At 47.3% G+C, this 14,045-nt stretch overlaps 1 protein-coding gene across 2 annotated transcripts in view; it reads right to left on the reverse strand.

The window, feature by feature from the left end:
* Positions 1-13,926, reverse strand: part of LOC133146926 (nesprin-1-like) — a 48,044-nt gene extending 34,118 nt beyond the window's left edge. Inside the window, exons 1-25 of one of the 2 annotated variants that reach the window (XM_061271026.1) lie at positions 13,752-13,926; positions 13,590-13,691; positions 13,307-13,510; positions 13,017-13,224; positions 12,512-12,624; positions 12,220-12,425; positions 11,996-12,157; positions 11,652-11,931; positions 11,364-11,536; positions 10,990-11,299; positions 10,748-10,912; positions 9,853-10,212; positions 8,369-8,505; positions 7,173-7,350; positions 6,215-6,397; positions 5,661-5,804; positions 4,939-5,094; positions 4,420-4,584; positions 4,180-4,352; positions 3,909-4,062; positions 3,634-3,777; positions 3,398-3,562; positions 3,000-3,317; positions 2,763-2,918; positions 1,766-1,936 (exon numbers count right to left, since the gene is read on the reverse strand). In XM_061271026.1, coding sequence (XP_061127010.1) covers positions 1,766-1,936; positions 2,763-2,918; positions 3,000-3,317; positions 3,398-3,562; positions 3,634-3,777; positions 3,909-4,062; positions 4,180-4,352; positions 4,420-4,584; positions 4,939-5,094; positions 5,661-5,804; positions 6,215-6,397; positions 7,173-7,350; positions 8,369-8,505; positions 9,853-10,212; positions 10,748-10,912; positions 10,990-11,299; positions 11,364-11,536; positions 11,652-11,931; positions 11,996-12,157; positions 12,220-12,425; positions 12,512-12,624; positions 13,017-13,224; positions 13,307-13,510; positions 13,590-13,691; positions 13,752-13,862 — 4,638 coding nt within the window. In that variant the 5' untranslated portion in view covers positions 13,863-13,926. Of the gene's footprint in view, positions 1-1,765; positions 1,937-2,762; positions 2,919-2,999; positions 3,318-3,397; positions 3,563-3,633; positions 3,778-3,908; positions 4,063-4,179; positions 4,353-4,419; positions 4,585-4,938; positions 5,095-5,660; positions 5,805-6,214; positions 6,398-7,172; positions 7,351-8,368; positions 8,506-8,616; positions 8,944-9,852; positions 10,213-10,747; positions 10,913-10,989; positions 11,300-11,363; positions 11,537-11,651; positions 11,932-11,995; positions 12,158-12,219; positions 12,426-12,511; positions 12,625-13,016; positions 13,225-13,306; positions 13,511-13,589; positions 13,692-13,751 lie in introns of those variants that run through there. The other variant, XM_061271027.1, reaches the window with a different exon arrangement.
* Between the last annotated feature and the right edge of the window lie 119 nt (positions 13,927-14,045).

Raw genomic sequence — 14,045 nt, forward strand, 5'->3', positions numbered from 1 at the left:
GATGGGGTGCCATCTCGCTTTCATCATGGCTCCATTACTGGTGAAGTGGAGCTCCACCTCCAGCTATTTTAACCATGTGATGTGCCTGCCTGGACACGTCCATGTTTGACCTCCAAGTCTTTCCAGTGACCCACCTGTGTTCCTGCGATACACTCTTAATAAGGCAACCGACCACAACATGGTTTGTTTTAACGAGACCTGAACCCAAACAAGGCACAAGAGTAGAAATTGCTATTTGTGACTCCACATTTCCCTCGAACCCGCCGGCTCGTACATTTCTGAGTCCATATGGTGCGTTTAAAAACCATGCTGATTCATTAACGGCTGACAAAGTAGCAGACATTACAGTCTGCTGAACATTATTTATGAGGGCCTGCACACGAGATCCCCTTTAGGCTGTTAAACGCTCTTCCATCATGCTAATATTAATTATTCAAAGTGTACTCCTCGTTTGTGTGACACGCATTCTGTCAACATTTGTCTGCAGTCGCTCAGATCTACTACTTGCATAATTATTACATTAATTATTGCAATATGTCAGGCACCATCAAAATAGTATACATTTATGAACATGTTTTTTTTATGAAGGGTAAGATTTTATTTTAATTAGATTTTAAACAATCCTTTTTGATCTTGAAGAAAAAAGAAAAAAAAATGAAAATATGTATTGAAAATTTGATTTCTTTTAGTCTATAATTACGCCAAAAATAAAAATATATACGTATATATGTTTTAATTAGAATCCCAACAATCCTTTTGGATCTTGAAAAAAAAATGAAAAGAATGTGAAAATATGTATTAATTTTTTTATTTTTGGGAGTCTAAAAATACAAAAATATATCTATATTTTTAAATGAAGATTGACTCTAATTTGGGTCAGAGGTTTGCTCATTCATGACAGTTTTAAGTCAGCCTCTCCCTTGGCATGGCTATTGACCGCTACTCTTTTGTGTCAATGCGTAATCATTGCAGTTCAACGAGACACCCTGGTGAGCTCGACAAATTTGGTAGAAGGACACGTGTCAGAAGCTCTCCATCGATCTCCAACAAAGATAACGACAGAGCCCACGTCAGGCGCCACGTGGCGTAAATAGTTAAGAAAATGCGCAAAGCGTAGCTTGTCGAAGCGCTTTCATTACGACTCTAGACACGCGAGCGATGCGGTGAAGCGCTGCATCAATTATCTGAGTCTGAGCCAGCACGTTGCTGACACCCGGTGCTTCTTCTTCATCCTCGTCATCACAGCGAGGCGTCGCACCCTGCTAACACCCTCCTTCCAGAACAGCGCCCGCTTTGTCTTCATAACAACTATGGATCGATACACACCTTTTGTTATCATAGAAACTACATCACATCTTGCAATAGCAAGCAATTTTTTTTTGAGCTACTTGTCAAAAATTGCCATTTGGCTGGATAGGCAAAAAAAAAAAGTGTAGAAAAAAAAAAAAAGCCCAAATAGCACACATTTTTCTTGGCCAAGCATGCTGAAGCTGCCAAAAAATGTGTTACCCAAGCAAATATTCTGTGTTGCCTTGTGTTCAAAAAAATCTTCCCACTAAGGACTTTAAATACTAAAGTAAGCAAAATGTTGAACGTGACAGCTTGAAAACCTGCAGATATTCACAAGCAAGATATAATGAAAGAAAAAAAAAAGGAAAATTTGAATCTTGGACAAGTTGGAGGTGAACCATACCTCACACTCATAAATGTGTAAAACTGTTTGTTATGATCCAGCCACCCTCATGCAAACGTGTTAATGCAATACCTCTAATTTCTTCAGCTTTTTCTCCAGCGCGTTTCGGTCGAGAGGTTCCGAAGCATCGCTCACTTCCGTGAAGCTTTTCTTCGTAGTGCCGAGCCACTCGGAGAAGGACACGCAAAGGTTTTCCGCCTTCTGTATACTCTTGAGCTCCTCTTCCAATTGCTTGATGGTTTCCTGTCAGTGAAAAATCTGATTTAAATAAATTTCAAATATGTATTTTTATGCACGAATCCATTATCATCTCAAGGCAGCTTTTAATTGCTCTAATTATTTGGATCTGTTTATGCTACTTATTTTTTTCATGTGACTGTAAACAAAAGCAGCCTTCAAGTTTTTTCCGATAGTGTTTAGAAGCTCCTCTTTTAAAGTTGCACCCCAGCGGGCTGTAACCACCGAGGACCAAAAGCTCTGTGAACAGCCATCAAAACAGAAAATACTCTTTTCCCCAGCCCTCCTTGTTTCATCTGCACAAAGGAGGGAGTTAGGATGGAGGGAGGGGGGTAGGTGCATTATCCACTTGACTGAAATTTGGAGTCAATAACACCACGAGAATGGAGAGGGTTTCTTTGCAGCTTTGACACATTATTCACTCCATGTCCAAAATCCTGTGGTGAGGAGCTCCAATTAGCTGATATTGCTGAGTGCACACCTTTCCTGTGAGGCGAACGGAAAAAACTCAGGCCCTCACCTCATCCCACTTCACATGGCATAATTACAAAGAGCGTGACATCATGCGTGCGTGTAAAGCCAATTTAAACTGTGCAAACTTTTTGGAAAGTGTTGTCACTGAAGGTGTAAAAATCAATGAGGTGCCTGGATAGCTTTTCCACTCCTGGTGCTGGGTGTGAGACTGTCTCATTGGGCCCAGAATTGATTTTTCTTTCCCACAGAAATGGGGGGGAGACAACAAACGGGGGGAGGCTGGATCAAAGGACGACTTCAATGGTTATTATTTGAATTGAATCTATGTGTTAGATCTTCATCCAGATGGCAAGTGTACCTGTATGCTGAGCATCAGCGAGTGGTAGCGTGCAGTGATGTGGGTTGCCGTGACGCTAACGCGACCACTGATGTCCGTTTCTTCCAAAGCCTGCTGGGCCAGAGAGGAGAGGCCGTCCACTTCGTTTTGTCGAGCCAGCACCGTTTCAAGGCACAGCTGTTCAGCACAAAGAAAAACATTTTGTAACGGAGCTTTGGCGCCATCATCTCAATGAGTAAATTGACATTATATTCAAACCTCGAGTTTCTTCAGCTGAGTCTCCTTGGTGGTTCTGTCTGACCTCCTGTGCAGCCTCAAGTCAGCGCCTTTCTCCATCTCCTCAAGCCAGTGAGCCAAAGTGAGAAACTTGTGGCCCATCACTTTCAGTCTTGTCAGGGAGGAGTTCAGCTGCGTCTGGGTCTCGGCCAGGTGGTTCTGGTAGGCCCCCCACTCCTGCTGCGCCGTGTCAAGGGCTCTGTCCTCGATCTGGGGTATACCCCACGGGATGACACGCTCCCTGCTGGTTAGCACCGAAGACAGCAGAGATTGGCCGTCTGAGCAGCGCTCCTGTAGAATCTGAGGACAAAAGTAAATAAAGCAAGAAATAAATTAATTATGCCCCCCCGCTACACGGAAGGTTAATGAAGTCTGATTACCTGAAGCTGCTTCAGTGTTTCCTCAAGTGTATCCACAGTCCGCTCGAGATGAGACAATGAGGCCAGAGTGGATTGCTCTTTCTCCAGCCAATCTTCAAACACATGAAGTCCTCGCTGATACTCCTGGTGGATCAGAACCAGCCCCTTGGCCTTATTGACTGCACTCTGTCAAAAAAAAAAAAAAAAATAGATGGTCATTCAAAAAAAAACCCAAAAAAAACAAGACCTTTCCATACCTTGGCCTTTTCTTGCAGGTTGCTGTATCTGCTCTGGAGCTGCTTCACTTCTTGCTGGGTGCTGCCGTGTTCCGCCATGTTGGCCCCCTTTGAGGCTATAGTCTCCAGAGGACAACTGTGACTCAGCACTTCTTCATACAGAAGCTGGAATGAACACACAAGCACATGCATTCATTGTGACCCCCACGGGGAGCCCCCTGAATAATGGATGGTGACACATGCCACATTTGCGTTTCAATACCTACTCTACTCTAAGGCCTGTTTCTGGAATGTACCTTAGTCTTGCCCAGATTTGCTGTTTTGTCTCTCATCTCCGAATACTGTCTGTCCGAGCAACTCAGTGTTTCTTCAACGCGGTCCATCCAGAGGATGAAGTGACCCACGTCCTCCTGATAGCTGGTCCACTGCGACAAGGCGCCCTCCAGCTGGCTGTTAACGCAGAAAAGATCACACTAAGTTTATTGTGAAAGCGATTTCTATCAACTCAGATTCCCACAATACAAAGTTGATAGCGTGGGAGAACTGAATGAGAAACTCGCTCGCAACCTTTTGCATTTGATAGAGGTAGACAACAAGGAGTCCCACGAGTCCTTAAGGTCCTGGATCTGTTTGCGGATCACCGGGACACCCTCAGCCGACGTGTTTCTCTGAACGGCTTCTCCTCTGGTGAGCAGCATTTTGAGTTGGATCTCCCGCTCTTGGCGGGCAGCGAGCAAAGCCTGCACGCACGGAGGAACCGAACAATCAATCAAAATGTATCGACAAGCTTGTCGAGCAATTCTTTACCTCCAATTGTAACATCCTGTCCTCCAGCATAGTTTTATCAGAGGTGGTGGAAGTACAGGTGGCGAGGACACTCTGGGCCTCGCACACCCATTCCTGGAGCTCTTTAAGACCCTGAGAGAAGAGGCGATGCTCCCCTACCACACGTTCTATCCTGGAGGCCTTGTCCTGTTGGGAGTTGCACACACAGAAATGCAAATAAGACAAGGAAAAAGGATCACAGCGGGTCAATGACAATAAATCTTCTTAAAACGCTCCTGCTTGTCCAGAGGTAGACTGGGAGCCGTTACGCTGTTTTGCTCACAATCCAATTCATCACGATACAATCGACACATTTAATAAGGCCTCGAAAAAAGGTCAGCTGCTGCTGCATTGCCATATTTCACATGTCTGACATTTTCGGATAAGGCTAACACATCCTTTGCCCTTTCTTGTGCAGATGACGGCGCAGTCATGAGGACCGAATCAAGTACATAAGAGAAGCAAAAAAAAATAATGACAAGAAGCGACAGAACTTTTTACCTTGGTCAAGTTGCCGAGAGCCAAGTACTGAGCAGACAACTGGGACACTCGATGGAGGAAGCCTTTGCCGGCGGCCTGACCCTCCCAAAGACAGTGAGCTCGCTCCCTGAGGCAGCCCAGTTCTGCATCGCGACCGGACATCTCTTTGAGGACACTCTGGTGTCCAGTTCCAAGCACAGAGACAACATGTCAGATCAACACATACCCATCCAAATCACTTTTTTTTTTCATTTATCCTCATTTGGGTAGACGGCATGTATTGTTTTGTATTTGAGGTGCTGGGGGGAAACATGCAATTGGTTTGCCAAGATCCATAAAAAATGTAAATATCACATAAGATCAAGAGTGATAAGGCAGAGCTTTGCCTCCTTTGTCAGTTTTTAACGCTCCTTGCCGCCCCCCCCCCCCTCCTGCTTTTTTGTGTGTGTGTGTGTGTCTCTGCCAGACATGACAGATCCTGTTATCGCATGCAAGGGGGGGGAAGGCTTTTGACAGAAGTGGATTTAATTAGATTCCCCGACTTTGCCTCTGACTATTATGTCAAGCCGCTGCTCTATTTTGAGCCAGTGGTCCTCAACAAATGTAATTAGGTCTTCTTTTCCCCAGTTGATTTCAGATTACACTTTGGAGAGGCTTATCACATATTTGGTGCCCTTGAAAAATCAGATCACAAATACATACTAACCACCACATCCATTTAGAGAGGAGTCTGAATACATTACCTGCAATTTGCCGAGCTCTTGTTTCTTGGCCGAGAGGTCGTGCAGCCGAGCGCTGCTCTCCTGAACTCTGACCTCGGTGCTGTGCAGCCACTCCTGCAGGGGCTCGGCGCTGGCCTCGAACTCTGTCATCTGGCACCGTAAATTCTGGACGCATACAGTGGATCAAACGTGAGAAATAGTATGTTCCATACATTTTAAAAAACGAGAGAAGGGTGCTCCATCAATGGCGCTTCTCGGTGGATTTTTAATCTTCTGACAGCCCTTCTCTTGTCATTTAATTTAAGCCATGAGCTATAAAGGCCAGTCATTGTGTGTGTGTGTGTGTGTGTTTATCTGTGTGTCTATTAACCTTGGCTTTTATTGAGGAAAGCACTTATGTGTGAAAAGTGCTCTACTATAAATAAAGCTTGATTGATTGATGGATGGAATTCATTGATGGAGGGAAGAGTGTTGCTGTACTATGATGTCACTATTTCTTTTACAGACTCATCTCAATCAATTCCAGAATCAGGAAACTGAAATTCATTCAAGTGTACATCTACCTAGAAACCCACCTTGAGCGCATCCTCCCTAAGCTGAAGGTTATTCATCAGGCTCTTCCAGTCCTCTCTGGCGTTTGCCGCTTTGGCCTTGATGGCCTCAACCCGCTCTTTGGACACCACAGCCATGAGCAGCTCCCCGCTGGCACCCACTGAACTCAGTCTGGCCTGGCCGTGCTCCCTGTCACTCAAGAACTCCTGAGGGGCACACGCAACAGACAAAAGAAGCTGTTGAACACACAGAAAAAGGAGGAGGGAATCATATTTGATTTTTTTGGGGTTGCAGATTTTAAACAATAAACAATTGGATTGCTGTTGACAAATATAAACATCCAGCAGTGAGCGAGTTAAGCTCTTCACTTCAACATAGTTCGCCACAAACGATGGAACATGACCGGTGGAGGCAAATAAGTCTATTTTCTTTTTTTTTTTTAAACATAATGTGGCTCTTCCATGCCCAGCCGTCCACAAAACACCCCTCCCTCGGAGCTGAGACGATGACAGCCGCGCAGCGGGGACCACTCCACCATCTGTGCATCACCCACACACACTTACTGTACACACACACTGGCTTGTTTTTGTCTTCAAACTTCTCGCTTTCATATCTCCCTCCACTCCAGCTAGAGTAAGTGTACACCACAAATTAAGGGTGATGCAGCATGGATACCCCCCCTCCCACTCCTAGTTGTGCTCACCCCTCCCATACTGGTTCTCCTGGAGGTCAGTCATGTGGAAACATTGTTCCACATTCCTCACCAGGTCAATAATAAATAAAACATGGCTTTTCTTTCCTCGCCGCCATACACTCAGTGACATTTCCTCCTCATCCTGACAAAAACAACTTCTGAAGGACGATGCATGCTAGCGCTCTTCTTTAAAGCCTTGGTGACAATATGGACAAAAATAGAATATCCCCACTGGTCTGAATTGCTTGAATAGCCAAAATAGCTGTCCATTAAAAAAAATGTCTTACTTGTATTCTTTGCAGGGCGGCGGAGGCCTCCGCCACACTCTGTGGCACGTCGAAACATTTGGCGGTGCAGATCTTGGCGTTGACCAACCACTGCTGGAAGTCTCGAAGGGCGGCACGGAAGCGCTGCTCCAACAGGCGCTCCTTATTTTGGCACTCCCTGGATGCACGGAGACTAAGACTGCGGGCATAAAAGAGGAAAAAGACAACAAGGGCAATTGAGTCAATGAAAATGATGAGACATACTGTTCTGTCTTTTGATGTTATCGCTGGGTGATGGGAAGCACGCAGGTGGAGGGATGGCAAAAGTGGGTGAAGTGGAAGCAATGGGCTAAAGAGACAGAGCGGGGGATGGGGACCTCAGCGTGGGTTGAGAGGAGACATATGAGCGGGGCAAGAGTTCACCAGGGTGATAATATGAGGGATGACAGCTTGGTGCTACGAGGAAAAGGGGACCTAAAGACAACATGACAGGGATAGTTAACAGGATGATTATATGGTAGAGGCTGGTATGGGTTCCTTCAACGATGACAAAAACTGTGCTTCCTTTCATCTTACCCGCACACTCGCCACATTATTAGGCACATGTTTTATTTATAGCCATTGGCAAGGCCAAACAGGTGGCACACAAGACTAGTTCACAAAAAAAAAAAAAAAAGGTAATAACTTGACATCCCGTGTACAATGCAGGCTGGAGAAGAACACGCTTGCCGGTCATGAATATGCATGATTGGGGAAGGTCAAGGCAGGAGTGGGAGGTTTGTTCAAAAACGACTCATTATGTATTCACGTGCGTGTCAGTGAACTTGCGTGGGATGCACGCACATCTGTTTTGGTGACAGGACGTGTGCGCCTCTCAACAAAAGATGCGATGCAGACTGTGCCTCAGGTGCATGCACATTGCAAAGATAACAATAAACAATAACTAAATAATAAACAAAATAAATAAAATAATAAACAACAACTGTAAGTTGGCACCAGAGAACTTTTGGTGGCGCTATCAAGAAATTGCTTTTACCGACATTCACTATTTCATCATGATTTGGTCGTCTGCTGAAAATTCCTATGTGGTGATGTTATCTTTCGTTTCCACATGTGTTCACTTCCTTGCTTTATGCTTAAAGCGCAATCACTGTGTAGAAAAAAAACCCCAATCTCATTCTGATAGACAGCATGTCGAAAAACTGCCGTCACCTCACCTGTTGTGTTGCTTGATGACAGCCGTGACGCGCTCCGACTGGGAGGCCAAGTCCCTGGAGTACTGCACCAGGTCGTTCAGTTGCCCCTTCAACTTCTCTGCCATCGGCTCGACGCTTTGCAGGCCCTCCACTATGTCCTGAACGACACAAAATGCAGTCCAGCTGGCTCAGCGTGTGCGTGCGCATGACACCGGTCAATAAGTGCCTTCACATTCCACACACACACACACACACACACACACACTCACAGTGCAGTTTGTACAATGGCATGTTTGTTCTTAAAGGCGCGAGGAAGAGGCAGGAAGGAGACGAGCGCAACGTCTTCCCGCACTTCTCAGCGCGCCTCGCACGCCGCAATCGGCCGATCATAAAATCCCGTCCTGTGAAATATGTCCTGCCTCCCTCCTCCGCTGACGTATGACCAATAAACATCTCCTCCCTCCCTTGCTTTCTGCCTCTCTCCGCTTTCTCCTACCCCGCCGCTGTTTCCCTCTCAAACATTTCCCTCCTCCTCACGCCCTTTCTCTCTCACGCTCTCTCCCGGTGGGATTCAGCTGTCAGCGGCGCAGATGAAGCACTGCTTCAAAAAGAGGCACACAGGAAACGGAGGGAGGCTGCAGGAGGAGGAGGAGAGAACGTCAGAGTGGCTGACTCCTCCTCTCTGCGGCCGCGCTTTGGACAGCATGGCCGAGGACGCTCAAGGGGGGGGGGGGGGGGGGTTGTTAAGGCTGCGCTGGAAAAGGGAGAAGTAAAAATTGTAAACATCCGCAACGAGGCAGAGAGGGAAGAGAAAGTGGCGAGGAAGTCATCACTACTTATTTCGGTTCTAAAAAGTGATTTGGATACAAAACTGAGCATCCAAATCCAACCAAAACGAAACACGAAATGCAAATTGAGGAATCCAGATTAAGTGTCTTCCAAATCATACAAACAGTAAAAGTCAATTATAAAAAAAATGCCAAAATAATCCTGAATTGGCACCGACCTGCCATAAAGTTTCCACCTAATCCTGCAATAACAAACAATCGAAGATGACAACATGTGGGGAATGGCTGATGGGTAGAAAATGAGGGCAAGTGATTGGATTGTAGCTGTCACAGCCTGATTGTTTCCGTAAAGCTGATTTACGGACTAATGTGTTTTTTTCTGATTGGCAAAAGGAAAGAATAATTGCACATGGAAAGCAGAGTGCTTAGTGTGCGTGCGCTTTGTGTGCGTTCCATTTAACAACATGGCTAATCATTTTTCTAAAATGAATACTGCTCGTTCAACCCAAATCACAATTTTTCATTACTGCGACGTAAACATACTAACAATACGCAATTACCGACGATGATGAATCCCAGTCGCGAGCCGGCTATTCTTACAACCTAAACTCTGTTTTTTTTAATATATTTTTTTTATTTACACCCGTTGATTGTCTTCATTTTCCCTTTTTGTAATGAGGGTTTCTGTCATTATGAGGCCATGTTAACAGCGAGTACCTTAGCCAGCTGCCACCCCATCACCGCTTCCTCGCCATTGCAAAGTCCCTCGGCTCGAATCACCTCCTGGTTCCACCCCCTGAGTCGCACGTCCAGCTCTTTCGAATCGTTCTCCAGCCGAGACGTCAGGCGCTCGTACTCCTCTTCGGAGGCGGCGGCGGAGGCGAGCGCCCCCTCTAGGCCATCTCTGGCCCTCAAAGCGCCGCCCTCCCATTGCTCCAGCGCCTGGGACAGCGCCCCCAGCTGCCGGTCCATGGCCTCGCAGCCCCCCGCCGCCGTGTGCTCCGCCGCCGACGCGGCGGTGCGTCGCACGATGCCGAGGCGCTCGCGGCCTTCTAAGAGTCGACACTCCACGCGCTCCTGAGGATTGAGAGGAGGCAAAGTTGCTAAGGAAACCGTTGGCTATAGAAACTGCGACCTGAGGATGAGCAGTCGACGCTATTTATAAAGTATTCTCTCCGGGTGAGTGTGTGTGAAATTCAACACTTTGACTGACTGCGTGTCTGTTTGCGTTCTTCGCACCAGGGATCTTCAAACACTAATTTATTACGTGATAATTAGGATCCGAGCGTGAAAACTAAAATGGAAATCAATTGTCCTATTTGGTCATATCACGTACTCTCTTTTACCTTTAGTCGCAGGCTAATAAACCAACTTATTAGACGTGAACTGTGCCTCGGGAGGATTTTTTTTTTTTTAATCTATGACAAAGGAATTTGAATCCATTCTGAATCCAATTAAATTTCCTGCAAATGCTGTCTTCCTTAATTGCCTATTAAGAAAATGGCATTAAACAATCAGTTACCATAGCAACAGATTATAACTGAATCGACAATTTAGTTTTCTAAAGGACTCATTATGTCAATCCCGGTTTCTGACTAGAAGGACATCTCACCCTCACTTCATGTAGTTTCTTCTGGAGAGAGGCAGAGGCTCCAGATGTGTCCGACCACTGCTGTAGCTCCTCCCCCGCGGTCATCAGCCAATCGGTGAGCTCCCGGACAGCCTCCAAGTATTCCTGGTGTTCCAGGACCACGCTCTGTGCCAGGCGAACTTTCTCCTAAAGAAAAGCCACAACCGTTGTAAACATGACGGTTTTGGTGACCTGAAGTAGTGATGAGGCAACGTCCTTCGCACCTCCACCAAAGCCGCCAGCTCGTCAAAGTGCACCTGCAGCTGGGTCCGAGCGCAGTGGTTAAAACCGGCATCGCCGGTCTTCTTGAAGAGTTCTCTGGCTTTTTCTTCCAGACTGGATAAGGACAGCTGGTGGTCTTCCATGTCGGTCAGGAGGGCTCGCAGTCTCTCAAGCTGCGAGGCCTTCTCCCTGGGCGCCGGCTGCGGGGCAAGGGAGGCATGGACCTCCCGCTCCACGGCCTCCATCCAGCGCCGGAGCTGGGCTGCGTTTTCCAGGTATCCGGTCCACTGAGATACCGTCCACTCGAGACGACTGACAGAAAGTAAAACAGAGCATTAAAACTGATTCTTTATTTTTTTTGTACAGGCTTTCTCACCTGTGGCAACTCATGGCCGTGACAAGCAGCGTGGCCCAGGCATCCTCCACCTCCTGGAGCTGTGAGCGCACAACTTCCTGTCCGCCGGCGCCGGAGCTGCGCAGGGCCATGTCGCCTTTACCAATTGCCATAGTTAGCTTGACCTCGCCCTCGCCTTTCAAAAGTAGGATATCCTGTGCAAACAGTTGGGATCAAAGAACTGCATCCAAATGTAGGTCAAGTTAAATAACAGCACCCTCTAGTGATAAAAAAAGTTCAAATGCAGCAAAACTGCTCATCGGCCCTCACTTGCACTGTCTCGAGCCTCTTCTGCAACTGCTCCTTGCTGCCCATGGTGCTATCAACCGTGCCCAGCTTCTCCTGGATCTCTTCTAACCAGGCCCACAAACCCTGCAGGGTCTCCCCAAAGGCCTGGTTCTCTTGGCAGCCTCGCAGCCTCCCCCTTGCGGCTTTGAGCAGAGCCCGGTGTTCCATCTGGAGCCGGCCTGCCACACGGACCTCTTCGCCGGACCCGCGTCCTGCTTCAGACAAGGACTGGGCGTCCTGGATGACACGCTCGATAGAGTCTCTAAAGGAGAACAGTAATAAGTGACTACTTAACAGCTGGAAACGTATGAAAAAAAAGTTCATACCGTCTCGTTAAAAGCTCTTTATGGAGGTTTTCTACCCTATCCAGTTCCTCTTTGGTGTCAGGGGCACCTTGTTGGCTGTCTGCCCCAACAAGAGACTCCCTGTTGAGGCTGAGCCCCATCTGCTTCAGCCAATCTCTGAGACCTTCTACAGCATCATCAAAACTAGGGAGGAGAGAATTCATGTATTTATTTGGCAACTGCGTCACGAAAAAGTGATCCCTTACCTTTTGAGGAGTTGAATCCTCTCCTCCAGGGCTCGTTGGCTGTGAGAACATTCATCCAGGAAGCTCGTCCACTCTCTCTGGCAGGAGGAGAGATGCTCCTGCAGCTGTGTTGCTGCAGCTTTTGGCAGGTGGAGGTGGAGCCTTTCTGCCTCCTCACAAATGCGACGGAGACGCTCCTTGCCCGCTGAATTCCACTGCCTTGACGACTGCGTATGTAAATATTACAAAATGTGGGCTGCACTTACTTTTCCCAACAGAACGGAAGAATAGCAGCACAATTTGCAAGTCATACCTTCAATCTTTGCAACTTTGCCGTGAGGATGCAAACGTCTCCCGACTGATTGGCGCATTCTTTCAACTCCGACTTCAAACCCGAGAGCCAGGAATGGAATTCTTGGAAAAGCTCTGCTTCCGCCCCAAGACAAAATAACAAACACACAGAAGGCAAAGCTGTAAGAACTCCACACCCCTGTACTGGAAAAGTGAAGGAACTAGAAGGGAAGCGTGCTGCTAAAGCGTATGGGAGGGCTAGGCGTGTCCACACGGTTGCCCCCGGCAACCGGGCCTAAAGGACTCCCTCGGGAGCTCATGTGACAAGAGCAGCATCACTCGAGGAGGCACAGGTGTGTGTTGGAGCAGAGAGAGAGTGCACTTGTGCACCAGACAGTGATTGTGAATGGAATGTCCGCCACTTAAGCGCTCTCTAGGGGAAGATTAGCACTAAATCCGATGCTAATCTTTATCCTGAACTGACAATATGGATGAGGTAAGATTAATTGGTTGATTCAAAGGCTCACGGTTCAAATGGAGGTGTAGCACGTCCTGCAGGTCGCTCCTGGCCTTGGCGCAACGCTGGACGGCCTCCTCGGTGCGCTGGGCGACGGCCGTCAGGTCGGCGGCGAGTTGAGAGAGTTCCGGGGAGGAATGGGACCTGCTTAAGATACTCAGAGACTCTCGGGCTGAGTCCAGGTCTGGCCTCTGTTGCTCGGCAACACCCTGAAGATCCTGTGAGAGCATGAGGACATTTTGTCATACCATTTTATGTTCCCTCAAAAAGGTGGAGAACAACAACATACATATTGCTTACCTTAATAGCATCAATGGTTTCAGGGGAGGTGGCCTCCTTAAGACTCGACAAGGAATCCTCAACTTTTTCAAGCCTCTCGTTCATCTGGGACATGAGATCCTCCAGACGCTGCTTCTGGAATGTGAAGCGGCTCAGAGTGTGTTTGGTCTGGTCCAACACCTCCTGAACATGGACTAACTTCTTCCTCAGATCGGACTCCAGCACCTAAAGCAAGAGAAGATCATAGTCAGACTCTGGATATGGCTTCCATCAGTCATCGTTTTTGCAGACACAATGTCTTTACCTGCATTTGTAGGGGCGTTTCCTCCAGTTTAGCGTGCTCCTTGAGCTCGCCGACTCTCTCTAGCAGAGCATCTAATAACCCTTTCCTCTTCTCCACTTCAGCCTGGACATAAAAGTGAATGAATCTTAAAGTCACAACATGACGTTTATGATCCGAATCAACCTGAAAGTTGGCAAGACGAGCCTCCATGTCCTTGTCGCTGGTGTTAGCAACACTCGTGCTGAGTTCAGCGATGGAACTGCAGATGGTCCATTGATTCATGTCCTGCTCCATCAGCTTGAGATCATCCCAGAGGGTCACGCAGTAGCGTAATCGTTCCGTGTTGCTTTGAATTCTCTCCGACGCCTGACAGCGACAGAAGCCCGCATGTCAGGACTTGTTTACTCATTACTAGGAACAGCTGAGCAGTCAATTTCATGTGAGGTGCTAACCTTCAATACTTCAATTTAAATCCTG

Source organism: Syngnathus typhle, linkage group LG22 (assembly GCF_033458585.1).
Source record: "Syngnathus typhle isolate RoL2023-S1 ecotype Sweden linkage group LG22, RoL_Styp_1.0, whole genome shotgun sequence".
In the NCBI taxonomy this organism is placed as follows: Eukaryota; Metazoa; Chordata; class Actinopteri; order Syngnathiformes; family Syngnathidae; genus Syngnathus; species Syngnathus typhle.